This window comes from Dermochelys coriacea, chromosome 1, assembly GCF_009764565.3.
Source record: "Dermochelys coriacea isolate rDerCor1 chromosome 1, rDerCor1.pri.v4, whole genome shotgun sequence".
Taxonomy (NCBI): Eukaryota; Metazoa; Chordata; order Testudines; family Dermochelyidae; genus Dermochelys; species Dermochelys coriacea.
The window spans coordinates 148,089,587-148,115,468 of record NC_050068.2 but is presented as its reverse complement, the minus strand read 5'-3'; the positions used below and the strand labels follow the sequence as shown (position 1 = coordinate 148,115,468).

The 25,882-nt window shown below is 39.4% G+C and overlaps 1 protein-coding gene across 10 annotated transcripts in view; it reads left to right on the top strand.

Moving 5' to 3' along the window:
* The window catches only part of DMD (dystrophin), a 1,935,994-nt gene that overhangs the window by 1,330,328 nt on the left and 579,784 nt on the right, over positions 1-25,882 (top strand). For all 10 annotated transcript variants that reach the window (XM_043505382.1, XM_043505371.1, XM_043505378.1 and 7 more), the window contains one exon: positions 5,764-5,872. In XM_043505382.1, coding sequence (XP_043361317.1) covers positions 5,764-5,872 — 109 coding nt within the window. The remainder of the gene's footprint in view (positions 1-5,763; positions 5,873-25,882) is intronic.

The following is a 25,882-nucleotide window of genomic DNA, read 5'->3' as shown; positions in this document are numbered from 1 at the left end:
GCAGCTTATTACCTTAAATGGGGTTAACAAGCACCCTATTTTAATTAAAGCAGTGAATTGGTTTATAGTTAAAGTAAAGCAGGTTTATTAAACAAGAAGCAATAGGTTTAAGTGATACCAAATACAAGGAATAACAATAGAAAGGGTTACAAAGAAACAAAAGTAAAAATATGCTTCTAAGACTAAAACCCGATTTAACAAACTAGAGTTTCTTGTTCAAAGAACAGGTTTCAGAGTAGCAGCCGTGTTAGTCTTATTCGCAAAAAGAAAAGGAGTACTTGTGGCACCTTAGAGACTAATAAATTTATTTGAGCATAAGCTTTCGTGAGCTACAGCTCACTTCATCGGATGCATTCCGTGGAAAATACAGTGGGGAGATATATATACACACAGAGAGAACATGAAACAATGGGTTTTATCATACACACTGTAAGGAGAGTGATCACTTCAGATGAGAAATTACCAGCAGGACGGGGGGTGGGGGGGAAGAAGGGAGGAAGAAAACCTTTAGTGGTGATAATCAAGGTGGGCCATTTCCAGCAGTTGACAAGAACGTCTGAGGAACGGTGGGTGGAGGGGGGAATAACATGGGGAAATAGTTTTACTTTGTGTAATGACCCATCCACTCCCAGTCTCTATTCAAGCCTAAGTTAATAGTATCCAGTTTGTAAATTAATTCCAATTCAGCAGTTTCTCGTTGGAGTCTGTTTTTGAAGTTTTTCTGTTGAAGAGTAGCCACTCTTAGGTCTGTAATCGAGTGACCAGAGAGATTGAAGTGTTCTCCGACTCATTTTTGAATGTTATAATTCTTGACGTCTGATTTGTGTCCATTTATTCTTTTTACGTAGAGACTGTCCAGTTTGACCAATGTACATGGCAGAGGGGCATTGCTGGCACATGATGGCATATATCACATTGGTAGATGTGCAGGTGAATGAGCCTCTGATAGTGTGGCTGATGTGATTAGGCCCTATGATGGTGTCCCCTGAATAGATATGTGGACAGAGTTGGCAACGGGCTTTGTTGCAAGGATAGGTTCCTGGGTTAGTGGTTCTGTTGTGTGGTGTCTGGTTGCTGGTGAATATTTGCTTCAGGTTGGGGGGCTGTCTGTAAGCAAGGACTGGCCTGTCTCCCAAGATCTGTGAGAGTGATGGGTCATCCTTCAGGATAGGTTGTAGATCCTTGATGATGCGTTGGAGAGGTTTTAGTTGGGGGCTGAAGGTAATGGCTAGTGGCGTTCTGTTATTTTCTTTGTTGGGCCTGTCCTGTAGTAGGTGACCTCTGGGTACTCTTCTGGCTCTCTCAATCTGTTTCTTCACTTCAGCAGGTGGGTATTGTAGTTGTAAGAATGCTTGATAGAGATCTTGTAGGTGTTTGTCTCTGTCTGAGGGGTTGGAGCAAATGCGGTTGTATCATAGAGCTTGGCTGTAGACAATAAATCGTTTGGTGTGATCTGGGTGAAAGCTGGAGTCATGTAGGTAGGAATAGCAGTCAGTAGGTTTCCGGTATAGGGTGGTGTTTACGTGACCATCGCTTATTAGCACCGTAGTGTCCAGGAAATGGATCTCTTGTGTGAACTGGTCCAGGCTGAGGTTGATGGTGGGACACCATCATAGGGCCTAATCACATCAGCCACACTATCAGAGGCTCGTTCACCTGCACATTTACCAATGTGATATATGCCATCATGTGCCAGCAATGCCTCTCTGCCATGTACATTGGTCAAACTGGACAGTCTCTACGTAAAAGAATAAATGGACACAAATCAGACGTCAAGAATTATAACATTCAAAAACCAGTCGGAGAACACTTCAATCTCTCTGGTCACTCGATTACAGAGCTAAAAGTGGCTATTCTTCAACAGCAAAACTTCAAAAACAGATTCCAACGAGAGACTGCTGAATTTGGAATTAATTTGCAAACTGGATACTATTAACTTAGGCTTGAATAGAGACTGGGATTGGATGGGTCATTACACAAAGTAAAACTATTTCCCCATGGTATTCCCTCCCACCCCCAAACACACACTTGTAGTTTCCCAGTGTTCATTGACCTTGATGTAAGAGGCAGGAAGGCTTCCAGGAGGTGAAGTCTCCATCGCCCATGGAGACTGTTAAGTGATCGTCTTTCTCCACTTGCTCCCCTGATGGCTTTGTTTACCTTGCCTATAAATGTGCTTCATTGTCTCTGCCTGGTGCCCAGGCTGGTCAGAGAAGCAAATACACATTTCTTTGTCTAGGGCAGACTGGGTGTAGGCACTGCTTGCCAAACATATTTGAAGAACATAATTCTAGCACATATTTATAATTTTGTACATACCCTGTACATTCATCCCACAGTGACTTTCAGGACCATTGTTTTACCACTTTGTGTGTGATACCTTCCATGACATCTTTTAGATACAGATTATGACAACAATGTGTTAGGGAAGTAGTGAGTATATCAGGCCTGGTAAGAATAGCTGAGCAGTGAATCACCAATGGCCTCTTTGTCCAGGTAAGACACTTATAACATATTTGTTTACCAGTATTTAATTAAGCATGTGTTTCAACAACTGCCATGTGTGACACCGAAAATGTAGTCAGGAAAGTTATTTTTTTCTCTGTAAAGAGAAATAGAAAGCACTTCCTTAGACCTATGGTATTATATAAATGTTGCTTGATGATGATAATAAGGTACACATCTTATTTCTTAGCTGTGTCAGTAAACGTTTGAGTGACCGTTTAGTGCCATCTCCACATTCCATGTTATATATTTCTTTGAGGAAAGTGCGAAAAGTTATGTTATTCCAATAATTCTAGAAACTTCCTTAATGTTGAGGGCTAGGGTGGGAAAACCATTTTGCATGGTAATCTGGAGAGAATGAGTTCACTTTAGGCAGACTGGTCTTGTTGCTTTGTAGCATTGATTTATGAAGACCCTTGAATATATGGTAATGGGCATGGTAGAGAATAGGATAGAAAATGTGATCCCTTTAAAAAAAAAATATTATCATGCTACATTAGTAGTCCAAAGCACTCACTGTTATGATATAGTTTTTATAGTTTTGGAGCCGTTTTTATAAAATAATGTAGCTCAGGGGTTTTGAGGTTTTTTTGAATGTTGTAACGATAACTATATATAATGGCCCCAATCTGGTGATTGACAGCACGCAGACACAACACTCTGAGTGCATGCTATCAGTTCCTATTGAATCAGGTACCTATATAGTACTCTAAACTGCAATGCACTTTTCATACAGTAGTCCTTCCATCTACCAAGCACCCTGATTTAACATAAGTATTTAATACGCTAACATTACACATAGGAAAATTGAGACACACACACACACAAAGGAGAGAAAAGAAGTTACCTACTTAAGGCCACGGAAAGAGTCAGTGTCAGAGTCATGATTAGAACTACGTCTCCTTTCTCTCAGTCTTGTGCTCAGGGCTATTGTATATTATGCATTACCTCTCTCTTAATATTTGTATCTTGATACATATATCCAAATGCTTCCACAGAGATTCATTTGAACATTGCCTAACTTAAACTGAAGTGTGCCTAAATTAAAAAAAAAATAATATTTCTTGCTAACCTAAGTTGTCCTTAAAACTGTAGGGCTATTGTTACAGCATTTTGCATTCACCTTCACAAATTTGATCCTTTTAAATGAGTGAACATTTTACAACAATCATTCTCATTTACTGCAGATGCAGAAGTAGATTAAAATGTAATTCTCTTTGAAGAATTTAGTGATAAATACTCCCTTTCATGTTCTACTGTGTCTTACACATTACCTTTCCTAGGGTCCATGACAAGCGCTTTCTGCATTGTATTATAGTCAGGAACAAATCTGTGGCCCCTGTTTATGTGAATGAGTGAGCAAAGCAATTACAAAAGTGAGATTTTTATTTGGCAGGACCAGTACGACACACAAGAAAAATATAACTCTCACCACATTATTAAAACAGACTAGGTCTTAGTTGTGTAATCTTTTAAACTTTTGTTTAAGACCTCTCTCCTATTATTTTATGAATAATTATTAGAGTAGCTGTCTTTTCCTCAGCTTCAATTCTGGGATAAATGTCTCGGGTTAAAACCTATTGAATGGACTGGAGCTATTGGCCATGTGGAAAAAGTGTGTGTGTGTGTGTGTATAAATCCGCTCACACAGAAACATGGCACATATATGATAGTGATAGCCATGTGATAAAATAACAGTATTGTGGTAAACTGCATTTATCATGCATCTTTGATTATGTCATCTGCTTTCTATTCATGAATCCATATCCACCAGGACTTAACTTCAAATATTCCAAACTTTGAGCAGTTTAAACAACTACAATTAAATAATAATAATAAAAATAATTGGTCAGAAACAAAGATGTTATCATCTATTCCTCTGTGGAATTTCCTCTCCTATCCCCATAACTAGAACAATAACAACAGCAACGCTGGCCCAGGTGCAGAACAGGCAATAGTCCGGCCTCAATGGGTAATATGTTTAAGGGTCAGTGTCATGCAACTCTACCAAGTTAGAGCTCTCCTTTTCAATTGAGCAAAATCAATTGTTTCTAGCTTGGGAAGTACTGAGAAATTAGATTCTGAAGTTGGATAATTTTCAAGTATAGGAAAATGTTTTAAGTCATTTTTAGAAACATTGGGATTTTTTAAAGGTATTCTATTTTTTTCTTTCTCCTGTTGAGCCCCGTATAGTTTGACTCAAGGTAGCTAAATCATTTTGCTTATTACGAACCATTCATCATTCAGGGTTAGATAATGACTTGGACTATGTGTCTATGCAGGGAAGTAAGGGGAAATAAGAATGGTCCCAGCACCCATGCATGGTCTACCTGAAGCTTGAGGCTGGGCACTCGGAAGGAGTGGGTGCGATATACTTATTTACTGCTCCTTGCAATGTGTAGGCAGGGAGTGAGCAGAGAAGGGGTGGAGTCTTGGGTCCAGCTTCCTTACTTTCTGGTCAGTACTGCAGAGCCAAAATGTAAGTGGTGTCATTTGATTTTGATACAGGCCAGCAACAAATAACTATGTTTTTCTCTCCAGTCCTGCCATCAGAACCATCTTCCCCTCCCCAGAGCAGGAAGGAAGCAGAGTAGGAATTGTTAGCAGAGCACTGTCTCAGTTAAAATGCCTCCCTGAGCTATTCCAGTAGTGATGCAGTTTATGCCTTCTTGCTTAGTTTTGGACTTACCGTCACAATATAGCCCTCAGCTTTCAACATTGTGCACACAGAACGTAATATTATGCTAGTCTAAAACACTTATCATACCCTTCAGTATATGTGTAATGTTCAGAACAAGACATGGTGTCACGAAGTATGAAAGTCTTATTGGCTTTTGTTTAGGATGACCTAAATAACTCACTTGTGGCTTCATTAGCAAAATGATGACCATCCCAAATTCCTGCTAATAAAACACACAAGTACATATTACATTGGTCTGTCCTCTTCAAGAAGGTTAAGGAGCTATTTTTCCTTTCTCACCCTTGTCTGGGTATGATGAGTTATTGTCCCTCCTGTTAATACAAAGTAGTTCCTGTTTCTAGATTTGTGGTGTTGGGCAGTTCTACAATATGGAAAAACTCTGTACATGCAATGATAGAGATACTATGTCTGAACATGAAATATAAGCAAACGTGTTGTGGGAAAGGACCTCTCACTCTTTTAAAGTAACAGTGCTGCAGACATCTCGTGTTCTTTCATGTGGCATATATTTCAAAAATATTTACCAAATGAATAATATGCATACTTTCCTCTTCTAGAGAAAATTGGAAGACTTGAGTACTGACTGGACGGCAGTAAACCATTTAATTCAAGCACTAAAGGGAAAGCCAGCTTCAGGAGCGCCTGGACTTATCCCTTCTGGTTTCCGTAAGTGCTTCAGTATTGATACATTTTAAATGGGTTTACAAATGCAAAAAAATAGAAATATATTGTGAAAATTAATGCCGAGATTTTTAAAGCTGACCCCAAGGGATTTGGACACTAGGCGGTGTGGTATAAACAAGAGACGTGCTGGTTTTGAGTTTGGTTCATTTTTCTCAGGTTTGTTTTCATATTGTATAATGTGTCCCAGCTGCTAAGTTAACAAATCCTGGCTTATAGTTGGCTTTTTAAAATATTACTTTTTACAAGCATTCTAGGAATTAGGGTGACTTTGGAAATTTCAATTTCATTGTCCTGGAAATGCTTTTAATGCTTTCAGGGTCATAGACTGGTAAAGAGGAGTATGCAGTGATGCATGGTGTAGTCAGACGAAGGAAGATCTGAATTGTTATCTACATGTTTTGTTTGTTTTATTTATTTGCTAAGTATTCTTTTTACACTAGACTTTTTTTGTGGATAATGTGTATCAAACGCAGATAGTAGAGAAACCCATGACCTCTAGCAGTAGCCATGATTCTCTAGAATACCAAAGCAGAAAAGTCTGATGTTCAGGAAAGTAAACAACTCCATCTTCTAAAGAGAACAAAAAACATCCGCTTGATTTTTCAGGATTGAACCTAGTAAGATCAAGAGACAGTCCTGGCTCCACCAGAACATGGTCATTGGTATATCAGTTCAAACAATGCAGACATCTCTTTCATGACACTTAGAAATTTACTAATTCAGGATTGTCACCTAATTCAGTCAGGGCTCTGGTGACAAACTTTCCAATTTCATTATAAGAAGTAAACACCACTAATGGTTTAAAAATGATTCTGTAACACAAGGAAAGTGCCTTACATTGATTTTGTAGAGAGTTGTGAGACAAGCCAACGAATCTCATTTAATGACACTGCAGAACTGAATATGTTGTGTAAACATTTTATTTTATTTTTTTGCCATGCTGGGCCACGAAATTTGCTGTGTCAGGTTTTGCATTCAGCTGGTTATATCAGATTAATTTCTTTTATGAGTTGTAAATTTGTTGTTACAATGGTAATGAAAAGAACAAGAAAAGAAAGAGGAGATGTCACAGAAGTATAGATCCCTATACTAACTCATTATCTTCAACCTCAGAATTGCAAAATTATACATGTTCCTTACTTGCAGATGTATAATGTGAATAACCAGCACTTCTCAGTTTAAGGAGATGAAAACATAAATACATAAAATGAAGGTATTGGGCTTTTCTAAAGGATTGGGCAAGAACTAAGATTGAGTTTGTTTCCAGTGCCAATAGCACTTATTTGAGATTATATATTGTAATGCCACCATTTTAATTGTAATATCAGTTTTAGCTACCATTTGTCTATTTCACATAAAAATTCAGGTTAGCTGTTCATTGCCATTTAGCAAGTCCTTTGAATTCACAAAGAAAACATGGGTGAAGCTCATCCTAAAGGTGCTCTTTTCAGTAAAGACAGAAAACGGCACATGTTCATAAAACTTCTTGTTCTGTACTTACTTCTGAAAAATGTTGAGAATCAAAGCCATGTTTCTCATGTACTATATTATTACAACTAATAAACTCTCTAAGTTTTCAATAAATCCAGCCCGCAGTCAGTTTCATGAAAACCTGTGCTTTGGAGGGCTCTCGGTTGATCAAGAACTGAACTGTACTTTTATCCAGCATAATGGTACAGCTGCTCAGTAACTGCAGCCAGCTATTTTGGTTCCACCCTCACAGACTGCCTACCTTCTGACCTCATTTTACTTCTTAGGACTTCTCTTACTCTGTATCTATGTTTATGAGGAAACTGTATTTTAAGACCATATTAAAATATGATTCTGAATAAATTGGGCAAAACTGCATTAGAACCATTTTTAAAACACCTTTCTTTAGACACTACCTGTGCTACAATTTTTACTGTGCTGGGCTCATCCACACTGGCTCTTTAAACAAAATTAGATTCCAATTTATCAAAACTCTGTTTAAACCCAATTTCCAAACACAGTTCTCTTGCATGTGTAGTTGGGTAAACATATATCTTTTGAACCTAGTACCCATCCTTATGATCTTCCTGTATACTGCATACTAATAATTAAAAAATCTGCAAAATGTATTGATAGTTCCACACAGTTTCAACTAGTATAAAACACCAGGCATGATAATCCTAGCCCTGTAGAGGTCAGTGGGAGTTTTCTATTGAATTAGTGGGTTCAGGATTTCACACATCTTCAGATGAAACAAAGAAAAACTGACATATGAAAACTGACCTTCAGAGGAAAAAAAACCCCCAAGAATATATTCACTGTAGCACAGAATGTTAACCACTACTGTATGAAGTGGCCTTAATCACCCAGAAAACTAGATGAATATAAAAGTGGAGCCCAAAATTAATGATGGCACTCCACTGTGGTTTGAAAAGGACTATGTGAAGCAGTGGCAGTACTTGTTGATTATTATATTCTGTAGAGACTTGTGTGACAGCCAGAATTTAATGTAGTTCACATCTGTATGTCAGAGCAGAGAACAAATAACTGGCCTTGCTACCTGTCAAGTGTCACTCTGTCTCGTCTAGTTACAGGGCTTTTGCCAGGGGGCCCTCAGTAAACTTACCATTTTATGTATCTCTCCTTGAAAGATGATGTGGTGGGGGTAGGAAACAGGATAGAATTAGGTTTATAATTATTTCTGTGGGTATGTGTGTAAATGTTTCTTGGACACAGAGAAGGTACTACAAAGGTTGCTAATATCCCACTGGGCCAGTATGCCTTCAGGCGTAATGAACAGAAGACTACTTTTCCAGGTAGGAAAATGTACTTAGCTGAAGGGTATGTCAGAAACCTCAGCTAAACTTGACTTCCCAGGGAAGATGATTCAATAGGCAAATTGTGCTCACTATCCATTAATAGTTGGAACATGAAATTATATGAACATCGTTAACCACACACCTCTGTGCCTTACATAGCCAGTAATATGAAAAATATTATAAATCGAGAGGGAAAATGCAGTTTCAGTGGTTTTGTAGTGTGCTAATGCACCATGGAGACAAATTTCAATATCTTTATACACATTAACACATCCTAATACAAAATTTCAATAATATTTTTATACACATTAATACATTCATTGAAAAGTGCTACATTTGTATAAGTGTTAGTATGTTATATAAGGCAGGGATCGGCAACCTTTGGCATGCGGCCTGTCAGGGAAATTCGCTGGTGGGCCGGGATGGTTTGTTTACCTGCAGCATCCGCAGATTTGGCTGATCGCCGTTCTCACTGGCTGCAGCTCACCGTTCCAGGCCAATGCGGACTGCGGGGAGCGGCGTGGCTTAAGACCCGTGATGTTTAATGTAGATATGAATTTAAGCTCCCACACTTGTCTTTTGAAGGTGTGCAGGTTTTCTTTGAGAAGGAGGACTGAGAGTTCAGCTATGGAGTCATTGTTTTGTGAAAAGTGTTTGCCCACAGATGAAGTGATATTGTGTGAGTTCATTTGAGAGTGTAGTGATTGTCTTGTTTTACGTGCATAGTTGATATTGGAGGCATTTTGTGCACTGGATGAGGTATATCCCATGTGTTATTGGTACAGTTAGAAGTGTGTGAAATCTATAGACGTATTGTATTGGGCTTAATAGAAATTAAGGAGGTACATGTGCCTCCAAACATGTGGACTCATGGGAGGGTTCCTTTTTTCTCATTTTTATTCCTTCCATTCTTTTTTTTAATATAGAAAACTAAATGGAAAAATGAATAAATTCAATGCAACAGTAAGGTTAAATAGCTAAAATAATAATGTTTAAAGAATGCAAAAGTTAGGGTTACTGCATCACAAATGTTGGTGTTCTGTGTGTGTACAGCATTTAGCACAATAGGGTCCTGGTCCGTGACTAGGGCTTTTATGTGTTATAATAATACAAATTAACAATAATTATAATAATGCATTGCCTGTATGTCAAATTTTCTATTCTTTTTTATTTTTCTTGTTAAATATATAGTTGACTCATTTACTATTCAGTATGGATTGTCTCCAGGAACCACAGAAAAATACAAAATAAACATTCCAGCTTTATCAAGATACAAAATATTAGAAATTAGTTTTCTCTTTAGTGGTGTTCCATGGCTGTTGCCTTCTGAAACAGTCACTGTGTATACAATACACACTGTGTTCGTGCAAACACATATTTTATAAACGTATAAAACACATACTCTGAAGGGGTGTACTACATCTTCCAGGGATAGTCTGGCACTTGCAGCCAAAACAGCCTGGGTACAAGCGAGAGGCCCTGCTCTACCTTAAGTCTGAGTTATACAAACAGAAAAAGGAAATTGAGGAGGGGAGACCATTAGCCATTTTGGCTGCTTCAGGTTGCAGGCCCTAGAGACTTTGTTTTTCTGACAGTTTGTTTGCTCTGATTCAAGGCTCTGTGATATGTGCCTTATAAATTGACTGAAGTGACTCCGCCCCTGACCTGGCACCTCAGGGAAAGGGAGGATGCTTGCCTGTTGGACAGAGCCAGTTTGGAGGTCATCTTAGCGGGGACATATTTGCCTGTTAGTTTGCTGTTGGCCTCTCCCTGCCTGGATCCTATACATGTACATATGAAGACATCCATTAATGTAATTTGAAATTAAGTTTCTTAGAGTAATGTGCAATTCTCAGTATTATAAACCTTGTGTATTTTATTGTATGTGTGACAGATATGACAATCTTCTGGACAAACTTATTGAATTAAATTAAACCTTATTGGATTAGGTTTACATATTTTATGAGTTCATTATATTAAAAAAGCAAATGTTTATGTACTACTGAGAAATTGTATATATTTCCAGCCATCCAGGAACTAAGAATGGTGGAGGATGATTAAGCAAATTCACTCAGGTTGTAATAGATTCAGAGAGCTACCACAACTTAGAGAAAGGGTCACTTACACTGGTTCAGACTGGATTCTCCAGGAACCAACAGACAAAGAAAGGATTTTTGGTTAAATACCTGAGTTAAAACTGACTTTAGAGCCTCCTTTCTGATCCAGGACCTGTAGCGCAAGAGGGAAGGATTGGGTCTGTGGCCCACTGAGGTCCCATAGGACTTGGTTGCTGGTTCTGAGCTGAAGCTGTTATGAACTTGTGACCACAGGAAAACACTCCTGTGGGGTTTGAAGAACTAATCACCAAACAATGATGGAGTGATCTCTGATAAGCTGATTACCCTATGTGAAGGTTCTTTTATTGTTTTTGATGTATTTAATATATTTTCTTTGTAAAGCTTCCATTTTAAGAATAAACGTGTCTGCTGTGTTGTAACTTAACTGTGGTAATTACACTGTGTACCTTCTCCGCAGAGAGATGCAACGCAGGCCTCCTTAGGCAGCCTGTCTTCTAGGGAATAACACAGTGCAGTGAGGGGACTTTGTAGCCTGGAAATACCCTGCTCGGGAGAGGGAGAGGCATGGGGCTTCACCCAGAGCAGGTGACTGACTGCTTTAGAGCCTCGAGAGGGTTCCCTTGCTGGACCAGGGAAGAGGAATACAGACATAATTGCTCTAAACTGTGACAGTATACATTTCCTGAATTAAATTAATGTATCAAAAGATGCATTTAAATAGCAAGGTACAAGTCCAATATAGGAATAAAATATTAAATATATATGTATCTGGGTGATAGGAGTTTGCTCATTAGCTTTCAAAAATCCACATCTGGCCGAGACTGAGCATAGAAAAACAAATATTCCCAAAGAGGAATTTCCCAGAAATTTAGAAGCATATGAATTCATGGGGTCATAATGAAAGACGTGACATAATCTTATGTACAGAGTGCCCTACGAGACTCCCTCTATAACAAAAATACATCATACACAACATACATCATATGGATGGAACATGGTAGTTATTTAATGTTGCATAGCTATACTGTACAAGATTTCAGCAGGTGAGGATAGGAAGTTATAATGGCTACTGGGTCCATCTAATATGACAAGTTCTCAGGACCTTAGTTTTACATCTTGTACACAAGACAAAAATCACCTCTAACAGTACATTTCTTCTGAACAGTATTTAGGGCATTGGTAAATTTGCAAGAAAGAATTCTACATATAGAATCACCAGCACCACTTTCTGCAGCATCTTGTCTTCCTTGGAGATCTCCCATTCCAAATAATGACTGATGCTGCTTAATTTGTGATATCTGAGCAAATCACAGCCCAAAGAGAAGAAGTTATCTGATTATTCCATCTGATGGTTTCCTTTTCCTTGAAGAAGTCTTTCCCCCCCCCCCTTTTCATTGCATGTGCCACATTTAACAAATAGTGGTATGGCACAAAACTGAATCTGTTACCATTTGATTGGAGATTTTTCAAGATGAAGACCCAGCTTCATTAGAAGTTTTATTTTTCAATACAGCTGACATCAGACACAAGTTGAAAGACAAACTTGTCCAATAAAGCTTTCAGATTCAATTTACTCTCTGCATACAGCTTGAGGAATCTTTGGAGATGTCACAGCATGTGCTGCAACACCAACAGGGAGAAGTAATGAAAAGAACCTGGATAAAAAGCTGACACTATGCCTTCAAACTGCATGAATAAAAACATAAGGAAGTTTATGGACGTAAATCTCTGTGATTCTCAGAATTTCTAGCTTGGTCTCTGATTCTATAGAATGCTGTAATGCATGGATTTATTTCTGTATAATCTAAGAGAATAAACATTACATACACACATATGTTTCAATTACAAAAGTTTGATTTAAATCAACAAAAAGAAGGCTTCCACATTATATTTAAGCCAGCCTGTTACAGGGGTCTCAGTATATTGAGAATACATTTTCTGTAATACACAGATATGACAATGTAGTTGACAAATGGAGTGTTGACTTTTACTTGATTTTTCAGAATCTAGTTGCTTACGTCAAACCCTTAAAAGTTACTTGACAGAGCTTTTATTGTAATATATTTAAAATGAATTATAAAAAGTAAGCTACCTCACCAATTTGCAGTTAATATAGTGTTGGATCCATAACTCTTCTTTTTTTTTAACCTGTTAATAGGTGGTTTTGAACATAAGCATCAGGGTAGATGAAACAAGAGAGAGCAATGGTAGCAGCACTCTTTCACAGGACAGTCAGTATTTACCTAATCTGTGTCTGGACTCATTTTTCTTTTCTTGTTCTCAATAAAATGGGCTTTGTAGCTTTTCTTTCTTGTATTTAATTTCTCTTTCAGGTTGGGGAGAGCCAGAAGATGTGCAAGGCTCATTTTGATAATCCTCTTGAAACTCAGGCTATGGTGTTATACAGACTTGATCAGAATATCAGTGAAACCCCATTTGCATTTATGCATAATTTCAGACTTGCTTACTCCTGGTCCAAAAAACAAGTTGAAATGATATACCTGATCCATGTGGAGAAACTTCCAGTCCAGAAAGGCTGTGTTTATGTTTTTCATCTAAAATACAGAAAGTTAAATTGAAAACCTATTATAGGATTTGACCTACTTTTCTTCTTCATGTAAATCAAGCCATTTCCAGGAAATGTGACAATGACAACATTTTATAATTCTAGAAGATGGGTAGTGTCGTGGATTCTGACTCCAGGCATGTGTTGTTACATCCTCGGAGACAAGGGGCTTCTCCTAGAGTCCCAAACCACCAGAAGCACATTTCTTCAAAGATGCAGTTAATACTACTCACTAATAGACTTTGGATGGCAGCCAGAGTTACAGTTGTAACCCTTCTGCCAGGTGGAAGGGTAAGGAAGAAGAGAAGAGAGGCTAGCCCTATAGAAAAAGGGGAAGAGTCAAGGGAGACTACACCAAATATGAGCCCCAGGAGGATACAGGATGGGTTGAAGAGGATTATAAGGGAAAATAGGAATGGAAAGAACTTGCAGCCAGAGGGAATAGGGGAGAGACTGGAGAATAGCACTGTCACCAGGAAAAGGCAGGTCTATGTGATCGGGGACTCTTTATTGAGAAGAATAGACAGGCCTGTAACTAGAGCTGATCCTGAGAATAGAAGGGTGTGCTGTCTTCCGGGTGCTAAGATACGGGATGTAGACCTGAAGTTGAAAAGGATCCTAAAGGGAGCGGGAAAGAATCCCCTAATTATCCTTCATGTGGGAACAAATGATACGGCTAGATTCTCGCTGGAAAGTATTAAGGGAGACTATGCTAGGCTGGGGAAGACGCTAAAGGAAATTGAGGCTCAGGTGATCTTTAGCGGGATCCTTCCTGTTCCTAGAGAAGGGCAACAAAGGTCTGACAAGATTATGACTGTCAACAGATGGCTTAGGCAGTGGTGCTATAAGGAGGGCTTTGGGATGTATGACCACTGGGAGGCATTCACGGACAGAGGTCAGTTCTCTCGGGATGGACTTCATCTCAGTAGGGAAGGAAATAGACTTCTAGGATCGAGGCTGGCACAACTGATAAAGAGAGCTTTAAACTAGGAATTGGGGGGAGATGGATGGGAGATGTCCAGAAAATCTCCACGCCAGATTTTAGCATTGAGAGGGAAGAAGATGAAGTAAGAATGGATACAGCCGTGGGTAGGAGAATGTATATAAGGAGTGAGGGCGGTGTGGATACTAGTCTAATAGGTTATACTGGATGTAGAATGACTGTGCCTAATAGGGTACAAAATGTGAGCGAGGCCAAACAGCAAAAATTAAGATGTTTGTACACCAATGCGAGGAGTCTAGGTAACAAAATGGAGGAATTAGAGCTACTGGTGCAGGAAGTGAAACCAGATATCATAGGGATAACAGAAACATGGTGGAATAGTAGTCATGACTGGACTACAGGTATTGAAGGGTATGTGCTCTTTAGGAAAGACAGAAACAAAGGTAAAGGGGGTGGAGTAGCATTGTATATCAATGATGAGGTAGAATGTAAAGAAATAAGAAGCGATGCAATGGATAAGACAGAGTCTGTCTGGGCAAAAATTACATTGGGGAAGAAAACTAGTAAAGCCTCTCCTACGATAATGCTTGGGGTGTGCTATAGACCTCCGGGATCTAATTTGGATATGGATAGAGCCCTTTTTAATGTCTTTAATAAAGTAAATACTAATGGAAACTGCGTAATCATGGGAGACTTTAACTTCCCAGATATAGACTGGAGGACCAGTGCTAGTAATAATAATAGGGCTCAGATTTTCCTAGATGCGATAGCTGATGGATTCCTTCATCAAGTAGTTGCTGAACCGACTAGAGGGGATGCCATTTTAGATTTAATTTTGGTGAGTAGCAAGGACCTCATAGAAGAAATGGTTGTAGGGGACAATCTTGGCTCAAGTGATCATGAGCTAATTCAGTTCAAACTAAATGGAAGGATTAACAAAAATAAATCTGCAACTAGGGTTTTTGATTTCAAAAGGGCTGACTTTCAAAAATTAAGGAAATTAGTTAGGGAAGTGGATTGGACTGAAGAACTTATGGATCTAAAGGTAGAGGAGGCCTGGGATTACTTTAAATCAAAACTGCAGAAGCTATCGGAAGCTTGTATCCCAAGAAAGGGGAAAAAATTCATAGGAAGGAGTTGTAGACCAAGCTGGATGAGCAAGCATCTTAGAGAGGTGATTAAGAAGAAGCAGAAAGCATACAGGGAGTGGAAGATGGGAGGGATCAGCAAGGAAAGCTACCTAATTGAGGTCAGAACATGTAGGGATCAAGTGAGACAGGCTAAAAGTCGAGTAGAGTTGGACCTTGCAAAGGGAATTAAAACCAATAGTAAAAGGTTCTATAGCCATATAAATAAGAAGAAAACTAAGAAGGAAGAAGTGGGGCCGCTTAACATTGAGGATGGAGTGGAGGTTAAAGATAATCTAGGCATGGCCCAATATCTAAACAAATACTTTGCCTCTGTCTTTAATAAGGCTAAAGAGGATCTTGGGGATAATGGTAGCGTGACAAATGGGAAGGAGGATATAGAGGTAGATATTACCATATCAGAGGTAGAAGCGAAACTGAAACAGCTTAATGGGACTAAATCGGGGGGCCCAGATAATCTTCATCCAAGAATATTAAAGGAATTGGCACCTGAAATTGCAAGCCCATTAGCAAGAATTTTTAATGAATCTGTAAACTCAGGAATAGTACCAAATGATTGGAGAATTGCTAATATAGTTCCTATTTTTAAGAAAGGAAAAAAAAGTGATCCGGGTAACTACAGGCCAGTTAGTTTGACATCTGTAGTATGCAAGGTCCTGGAAAAAATTTTGAAGGAGAAATTAGTTAAGGACATTGAAGTCAATGGTAAATGGGACAAAATACAACATGGTTTTACAAAAGGTAGATCGTGCCAAACCAACCTAATCTCCTTTTTTGAAAAAGTAACAGATTTTTTAGATAAAGGAAATGCAGTGGATCTAATTTACCTAGATTTCAGTAAGGCGTTTGATACCGTGCCACATGGGGAATTATTAGTTAAATTGGAGAAGATGGGGATCAATATGAACATCAAAAGGTGGATAAGGAATTGGTTAAAGGGGAGACTGCAACGGGTCCTACTGAAAGGCGAACTGTCAGGTTGGAGGGAGGTTACCAGTGGAGTTCCTCAGGGATCGGTTTTGGGACCAATCTTATTTAATCTTTTTATTACTGACCTTAGCACAAAAAGTGGGAGTGTGCTAATAAAGTTTGCAGATGATACAAAGCTGGGAGGTATTGCCAATTCGGAGAAGGATCGGGATATTATACAGGAGGATCTGGATGACCTTGTAAACTGGAGTAATAGTAATAGGATGAAATTTAATAGTGAGAAGTGTAAGGTTATGCATTTAGGGATTAATAACAAGAATTTTAGCTATAAGTTGGGGACGCATCAATTAGAAGTAACGGAAGAGGAGAAGGACCTTGGAGTATTGGTTGATCATAGGATGACTATGAGCTGCCAATGTGATATGGCTGTGAAAAAAGCTAATGCGGTTTTGGGATGCATCAGGAGAGGCATTTCCAGTAGGGATAAGGAGGTTTTAGTACCGTTATACAAGGCACTGGTGAGACCTCACCTAGAATACTGTGTGCAGTTCTGGTCTCCCATGTTTAAAAAGGATGAATTCAAACTTGTGCAGGTACAGAGAAGGGCTACTAGGATGATCCGAGGAATGGAAAACTTGTCTTATGAAAGGAGACTTAAGGAGCTTGGCTTGTTTAGCCTAACTAAAAGAAGGTTGAGGGGAGATATGATTGCTCTCTATAAATATATCAGAGGGATAAATACAGGAGAGGGAGAGGAATTATTTCAGCTCAGCACCAATGTGGACACAAGAACAAATGGGTATAAACTGGCCACCAGGAAGTTTAGACTTGAAATCAGACGAAGGTTTTTAACCATCAGAGGAGTGAAGTTTTGGAATAGCCTTCCAAGGGAAGCAGTGGGGGCAAAAGATCTATCTGGCTTTAAGATTCTACTCGATAAGTTTATGGAGGAGATGGTATGATGGGATAATGGGATTTTGGTAAGTAATTGATCTTTAATTATTCAGGGTAAATAGGCCAAATCCCCTGAGATGGGATATTAGATGGATGGGATCTGAGTTACTATAGAAAATTCTTTCCTGGGTATCTGGCTGGTGAATCTTGCCCATATGCTCAGGGTTTAGCTGATTGCCATATTTGGGGTCGGGAAGGAATTTTCCTCCAGGGCAGATTGGAGAGGCCCTGGAGGTTTTTCGCCTTCCTCTGTAGCATGGGGCATGGTTGACTTGAGGGAGGCTTCTCTGCTCCTTGAAGTCTTTGAACTATGATTTAAGGACTTCAATAGCTCAGACATGGGTGAGGTTTTTCATAGGAGTGGGTGGGTGAGATTCTGTGGCCTGCGCTGTGCAGGAGGTCGGACTAGATGATCAGAATGGTCCCTTCTGACCTTAGTATCTATGAATCTATGAATCTAGGTGAAGCAATCAATATCTAAGGGTTCCTTTCCATGGATACAACAGAGAACCAGCTCGAGCCCCCACCCAGTAACCTGGGAAAATTACACACTATGCCTGAGCACCTCTGAGAGGCCATACTTTCCCATTCTCAAGTACAGAATCTGAGTGTAGAAAAGAAACTTTTAATAAAAGGAGAGAAGTAATCGGCGTTAATTATGGAAAACACCGTAAACAGGGTTCATAAACATAAACCATGAGCAAAAGACCCACCCCTAAATAAGTTGGGCAGTGTCCTTTTCCCCTCAGGTTCATAAGTCCAGCAACCCAAAAGTCCCTTTAGTGCCTGTCCCTTCTCTGCGCCCAATGCACAGTTGCTGTCCTTGGTCAGTGCAGACACAGTGTTCAAAGGTGCATCTGCAGAGTGCATCTCCCACCATGGGTGGAGGTAAGGAGGCACCTTACTTGAACCACTGCTCAGGCTCTCATCCGCCTCCCCTCTCCACCAGCTGCCCTGCTGGCCGCTCACTGCGCCTCTCCACCAGCCACCCTGCTGGCCACCAGCTCTGCTCTGCTCACCACCTCACGAGCCACTCATTCACCAGCTGACCATCAGTCACCTTCTGCTGACACCTGCCTCTCTGCTGTGACCTCTGCACATCAGTCTTAGTGATTTTCAGCTCTTTGCAAGCTGGGCAGAAACACTGCCCCATCTCAAGTGATTCTAGCTCTGATTGAGCATTTAAAGTAACAAAAGAGGCTCCAAATGAAGCCTATTTAGCTCTTTCTTTGAACAGTGGGGAGGAACAGGTGAAACCAGTCTGGGGACTCCTAGGGAGCGTCAACACACCTCCTAGCTGGAACATCTGTCCCCACTCCTCTTACTTTCACAGGGATCTGGCGTTCAAGTCCCTGGCTTAATGAGGTCCTTTCAACTGAAGGTGACCCCCCTCATTTGGGACAAATTAAGCACAGTCTTGTTTCTCTGTATTCCTACATAATTACAACATTTTGGTAACAGCATTTCACTACCCCTGCATTTGGAAATAAAGTGATTACTTTGACACCACTCTATCTGCTGAATATCTAAGCTGACTAGGAGCAAACTGTATTTACATAAACACACCCAAAGTTTCTCTCCCTCCCAGATAGCTGTCAGGGGAGCATTCATTCACACTTTGCTTACAGAGTCTTAAAGATTCCCACCCCCATCCTCTCTCACTTTAAAGACAGGTGCATTATTTCTCTCTTTCCTCACTGTTACGGTAGCCTATCTTAAGTTACTATGATTTTAGAGAGAATGCTAATGGAAATAGAAGTTAGTCCTTTCTCTTCCCTTGTGAAAAAAATAAGTCTATTGAAAATTACATTTTTGTTAAAATATTTTTAGTTGTTTAGTAGAAAACAAAAACCATAGTAAGTTTTAGGGAGCATCTTGCACTCATTGCTTTTTACTTCCCTCTGCTGTTGCTGGTTGGCTTTTCTTTTTAGTTTATTCTCGTTCATCCCAAGGGGGTTCTGTTTTGCTCTTTGTTGGCCCACCCACCATGGCTGAAAGCCTTACAGTGTAGGTCTCTCTTTGCAGTGCCTCCTGGTGTTTCTGTGGCAACAGGAGGTGATGCCGAGAGTGACTTGCTCTGTGCTAATGCAGCCTGCTAACAGAAGAAGAGGGAGTATGATGCAAACCATCCTGGATGAAGATCTTAAGATCTCAATCACTGCCAGGTTTCTAATGGTGAGGAGGAAAAATACAAAAAATCTTCATTTCTCAGACTGCAGAAGACAAGGCTGCTACTCAGTCAGTAAACTTTCCTATGATATCTATTCTAGGCTTTTATATTGCTGCCCATCACTGTAGTATCTGTACATACTATTCTTCCCTTCAGTCAATGAACGGTCAAGAAGAGAGCAGGTAGTAAGTGAAGAAAAGGAGCTAATTGATTGAATTTCCTACAATAGATCTTCACCATTTTGAGATGGGGAAGAAAGCAGATACCTGAGGAAAACTTCTTGTATAAGATTAAAGTAAACTAACTGTAATCATGAATATTTTAGCTGGACTTTTGAAAACAGAACACGTTATGTATCATTTTCTTGAAGAGTATGTGAAAACGAATGGTTGGCAAAAGTGTCATGAAGAAAAATATTTTGATAACATTGTCACTGATGACAATGAAAGCAAGAGGGGAAGATATTTACAGTCAGTCAAAGAAACACATTGTCAGAAAGAAAGCAATATTGATGAAACTGGCTTATATAACAGCAGAACCTTCAGCCTTTTCTTAATTACCTCAACATTTTTCATTAATTATTTCTACGATGAAAAGTAATGGACTTGACACCTGTTACATGAGTAGTAGTAAATGCTGTTAATTTAATCCTGAGGCCTTCAACACTGTTCATTTCAAAGCTGCTTTGATCAAACCTCTGCAGATGACTTTTTTATGTAACATCCAAAAATCCTAATGGGCTTTTGAGTATATTAAAAAGATGGGTTGAGATTTCCAAAGGTTTTTCAGTCTTCAACATGATCCAAATATTATTGGGATCAAAAAAATGAACATGATCTTACTGAAAAGGTGCATTAGATTGTTCCTGTGACTAACCTTACTAAAAAGCTCAATGAACTCACTCAACAACTGCAGGGGAAAAGAGAGGTTATTATACACCTGGGTGCAATGTATTCAAAGAGAAATTGAGCTTGTGGGTAGCTCTAACAGAAAAGACAGCATTACAGCACTTCCTGTTCATGGAAATATTTGTGGAGAAGTTTGACGAGAGTACACTGGGACATGATGAAGACTAAAGAGTTTTGTGCACATGTGTGGATGATTTAAAAAAAATCTACATTATGAATTTACCAGAAAGTTTGCAGACCTTTGAGAAATTGAAGCCATTGGCAATGTTTATCTTTTATTGTCCCTTATCATGATGGATGACATCAGTGAACTGGCAGCCAAAGGGAATGAACAGTTACATTTGGACAGTGGTGCATTAGAAATGGAAATTATTGCCTTGCAGATTGACATCCATTTGAAAGCAACATACTGGGATGTTGAATTTTTTGACTTCTGTTGACAAAGAGGTCTGGCATCATCTATGAAAGAGGTTACTGCAACTAACCCATAGGGGCCTGATATGTTAATAGAGCCATTCTCTGATGGAACACTTCTGCTCCCCATTCACAATCACATGGACAACTTACTTCCATTCATTATAACATTCCTCTAACTACAGCAATTGCTTACATGAAAAACTTTTTAATACTTATGCACTTATAAAAAATTGACATGCATAAAAATTCCTGGAGAAAATAGTTTGACCCCTAAAACTCTCACATTTCTCAGACTCCCACCAACAAATGCTTTAGAGGTTTGAGAGACAATGGAATGCCTAATTGAAGAATCAAGAAATGATTATCTAAAAGTCTCTTTCTTTCTCTTGTTCTCTCTCTCACACACACGCGCGCGCGCACACACACACACACACACACACTTGCGTGCACATACAAACACACAGACTAGAAAAAAGAAACTTTCATTGCCCCACTTAAGAAGTTATCTTTTAATCTTGTCATGTTCTAGGGTGCAGTTCAGATCAGTGAGGGCATGTGTCATCACTTACCCTGTAACCCAGAGTGCCTTAAAATTCTGTGCTGCTGTAGTTCCCTTCTCTGGATGCTCCAGTCAGCATAGAATCCTAGAATATCAAAGTTGGAAGGGACCTCAGGAGGTCATCTAGTCCAACCCCATGCGCAAAGCGGGACTAATCCCCAATTTTTGCCCCAGATCTCCTAAATGGCCCCCTCAAGGATTGAACTCACAATCCTGGGTTTAGCAGGCCAATGCTCAAACCACTGAGCTATCCCTCCCTCTATGCACTGAGTGTCTGTGTGTTAAGCAGCTCTGACTCAGCAACACTGATTCCAGCAGCAGTTGCTTATTACACCCCAGTCACATTCTGATATACACCAGCTCTGGTTACACCTCTCAATTTGACCCCAACACCCTCCAATCCTGAATTTTCCCAACACTGTGTGCTCTGCAATGTCCAGCCTTCTCCTGGATCATTCAGAAAGATATTAAGGTTCATTTTTTTTCCTTTAAAGATACGATACCCACCTGCTTGCCACATTAACTTGTGTTAAGTCACTTTAAATCCAACACAGCATGAAGTTGGTTTGATTAAAATAAGTATATTAACAAAAGGAGATAGGATTTTCAATGAGTATAAAGGATAGGGTTATAAATGATTATAAGCAAATAAAAGTGTAAAATGCTTTCTAGAGATTTAACAAAACAATCTATAGTCTTTATTCAAGATAGTTTCCTTACCTATCTAACTTCCAGCAAGATGGCTGACTGCCCCCTGGTTAGGATCTCCCACAAAGTCCAAAGTGCCAGTTCCTTTGTCTTCTTAGGTGAAAGACTCCTTGGGATTCTTTGCATCTCTTTTTTATAGTCAGGTCAGCCTTTGAAATAGATTCTTCTAATGATTACACCCCATCAAAGTAATGTTCATTCAAGCTGTAAGGAAGGTGACATGGAATCTCCTAGTGAAGAAAGTTTCATGCTGGTTTCTTTCCCTGCTTTTATTTGTTAAAATAAAAATTGATTTGTTTCCTGTAGTCTCCTCCCACTGCTGTGATGCTGAGTGGTTATCTCTTCCTTTTGGTGGCTTGATGGTCTTGTTTACCATCCATGTAAATAGCATTTCCATTTTCTCTTAATTTACTTTGAAATACCTTCAAGGTGGCAGAATCACATTTCTTTTGTCTAGGTTGGGATAACTTGAGCCCATAATTTCCAATAGGTTTGTAATTTTGAATTTGTCCACTTACGTACACAATAATACTAATAATCAGTATGTTGTTATATTTCTATTGATATATTTTACATACGGGTTATGACATTAGTGAGTTGAGGTACGTTGAACTGGTCTGCCTCGCTGAAACTCATTATCAGGTACCAGTGAGCCTGTAGCCTTCTTGCACGAGGATGCTGTTAGGGTCACAAGGCTACAATAAAATAAGTAATATTTGTCAGTAATCTACTTCTAGAACTAGTATTCTTCAGATTACATCTAGCAGGTCCTCAGCTTTACTATAAATGACCTCTTATTATGGTTCAGCAAACCCGTCAGAGGATGGGAGTAGCTAACATCTCCTGTCCAAAAGAATTAAAATATTATCTTCAATTAAAAATTAACCTCATTTGCTGCAGACAGACCAGGTAATTCATCACCAGAAACAAGGGTGGCAGAGCCTGCCCAAAAGTGGGGGGGTCTGAAGGCGAGGGCCCCCCATTCCTGCCCTTTCTCTTCTGCCGGAGGCTCCACCCCGGCCAAACCAGAAGCTGGAGCGGTCTGGGAGCTGCGGACCCTCCACTTGCCCAGGGTGAGGGGGTCAAGAGCAGATTCCGGCCTGTGCCCCGCCCTGAGCAGGTGGAGGGTCCATGGCACATCTCCCCACACGGCTCTTACCCTGGGCGGGGGTCCATGTTGTGGGGACGTAAGCCAGGAGCTGCTCTTGACCACCCCCAATCAGGTGGAGAGCCCACTATGCGGCGCCCCACAACTTCCCGGGCTCCCGGGCCAGGCCCCAGCTGCTGGACTGGCAAAGGCAGGAGGGGGGGCACTCAGGGGAAGTGGGGGATGGGGGCAGAGCCCCTGCCAAACAGTGGACAGGCCACTAAAAATAAAAATGAAATAAGACTGTTGATACATGCAAACTGGTGATGAACTGTGTTTCTTGTCAGAAACATAGCTACCTTCTTTATTAGGAAGTTCTTGGCTCATAATATTGATACCAAGCATGTAGACCACAAACAAGTAATATCCAGATAGTTAGTTGGGAGTTAAAATGCTTTATAAAAATGTATGTCCAAAATTTCTAAATAAGTAAAAATGTCATGTATGAGTAGCACAATGCTTCAGTTGATACAAATATATAACAATCAGATTATATTATGATTTTATGTCTCATTTTTGTGCACATTATTTGTCTGCATTCCTCCTCTTACGTGACCTCTCTCATGTACACTAGTGTAGTCTCATACAATGAAAGAAACCAGCCAGAGGGAAATCCTAAAACTAAAAATATACAAACCAAAAGAAAACCCAAATCACATTCAGAGCAATAGCTGATCAGATTGGTGAACATTAATTTTTTGTTTGTTTGTTTCACTCTGGGCTGTTTGAATTTCCTGTTGGCACAGTTTTCTGCCTTCTCCCCCCTCACTATTTATACTCCAAATCATAAGCACATTCAGGCTCATGATGATGATAGATCCTCTAGGGCAAATGGCGAGCCAGACAGAAATTGTTTCCTTCAGTTGTAAATTTCCTGGTGCTGCACATCATGATTTAAAAACAAACCATTGTTTACAAAAACAATTCCCCCACAGCAATTCTGGCTTTTTCATTATTGCCACTATAAATGAATTTACAGTATACCAGTATGGCAACATTTTAACCTATTTTTATGTTAATAGCACTAGCATTTTCTAAAAATAATTGAGTTTATAGGAGTAGAAAAAAATAGATGTAGCTGTGTAATTAATTATCGTTTGACAATCTTTAAGAGCCAATGAATAAAGCATACCTGATACAAAGTATCATATTTGATCTGTATGGCTTGTATAAACAAGAATGGATATGAATAGTAAAGGAAGGCTTTTAAGATTTTGCTAATACAAATCATCTCTGTTATTGCACTTTTTCAATTGTGGGTATTTCAGAAAGCCTTGTCTTCTATTATTATCTCAACATCATGTATTTTTAATTTTCAAAAATCATCAAGTGATACTAAATTTCACATCTCTTCATCCACCTCTTAAAAATATGTAGTGGGGTCAATTAAAGATTGTTGGTGATAATTTAATCAATGATGCAGAGCAGTAGAATTTAGAAAGTGTCCAAACCATTCAAAAGATTCTTTTACTTTTTAGCATAATTGTCTAGTTAATTCTTATACTGAACTGCAACGAAGCCATTCCCTGGCCACGTTCACTTTTCAATTTTTAGTGGGCCCATCAATCATCTTGAACGTGGCCTGAGGAAAGGTTCACAGGGAACACCACAGTAACAGTATGTTACTACTAGGAGACTGAACTTTCAAGTAGTTTATCTTTCAGCAAGGTTTTGAATGGAACAATAAGTTGTCCAAACTGAGTGAGCTTTATTAATGATACCCCAGATTGCAGATATATAATATACTCTTCAATCAATTTCTATGCCACCTGTCCATATTGTAGGCATGGGTCTAGCTGGGTTCAGATTTAATGATCTTAGCCAACACATATAGAGCAGACAATTGAACGATAGTGCTTGGGGTGTGCTATAGACCTCCGGGATCTAATTTGGATATGGATAGAGCCCTTTTTAATGTCTTTAACAAAGTAAATACTAATGGAAACTGTGTGATCATGGGAGACTTTAACTTCCTAGATATAGACTGGAGGACCAGTGCTAGTAATAATAATAGGGCTCAGATTTTCCTAGAGGCGATAGCTGATGGATTCCTTCATCAAGTAGTTGCTGAACCGACTAGAGGGGATGCCATTTTAGATTTAATTTTGGTAAATAGAGAGGACCTCATAGAAAAAATGGTTGTAGGGGACAATCTTGGCTCAAGTGATCATGAGCTAATTCAGTTCAAACTAAATGGAAGGATTAACAAAAATAAATCTGCAACTAGAGTTTTTGATTTCAAAAGGGCTGACTTTCAAAAATTAGGGAAATTAGTTAGGGAAGTGGATTGGACTGAAGAATTTATGGATCTAAAGGTAGAGGAGGCCTGGGATTACTTTAAATCAAAGCTGCAGAAGCTATCGGAAGCCTGTATCCCAAGAAAGGGGAAAAAATTCATAGGAAGGAGTTGTAGACCAAGCTGGATGAGCAAGCATCTTAGAGAGGTGATTAAGAAGAAGCAGAAAGCATACAGGGAGTGGAAGATGGGAGAGATCAGCAAGGAAAGCTACCTAATTGAGGTCAGAACATGTAGGGATCAAGTGAGACAGGCTAAAAGTCAAGTAGAGTTGGACCTTGCAAAGGGAATTAAAACCAATAGTAAAAGGTTCTATAGCCATATAAATAAGAAAAAAACTAAGAAAGAAGAAGTGGGGCCGCTAAACACTGAGGATGGA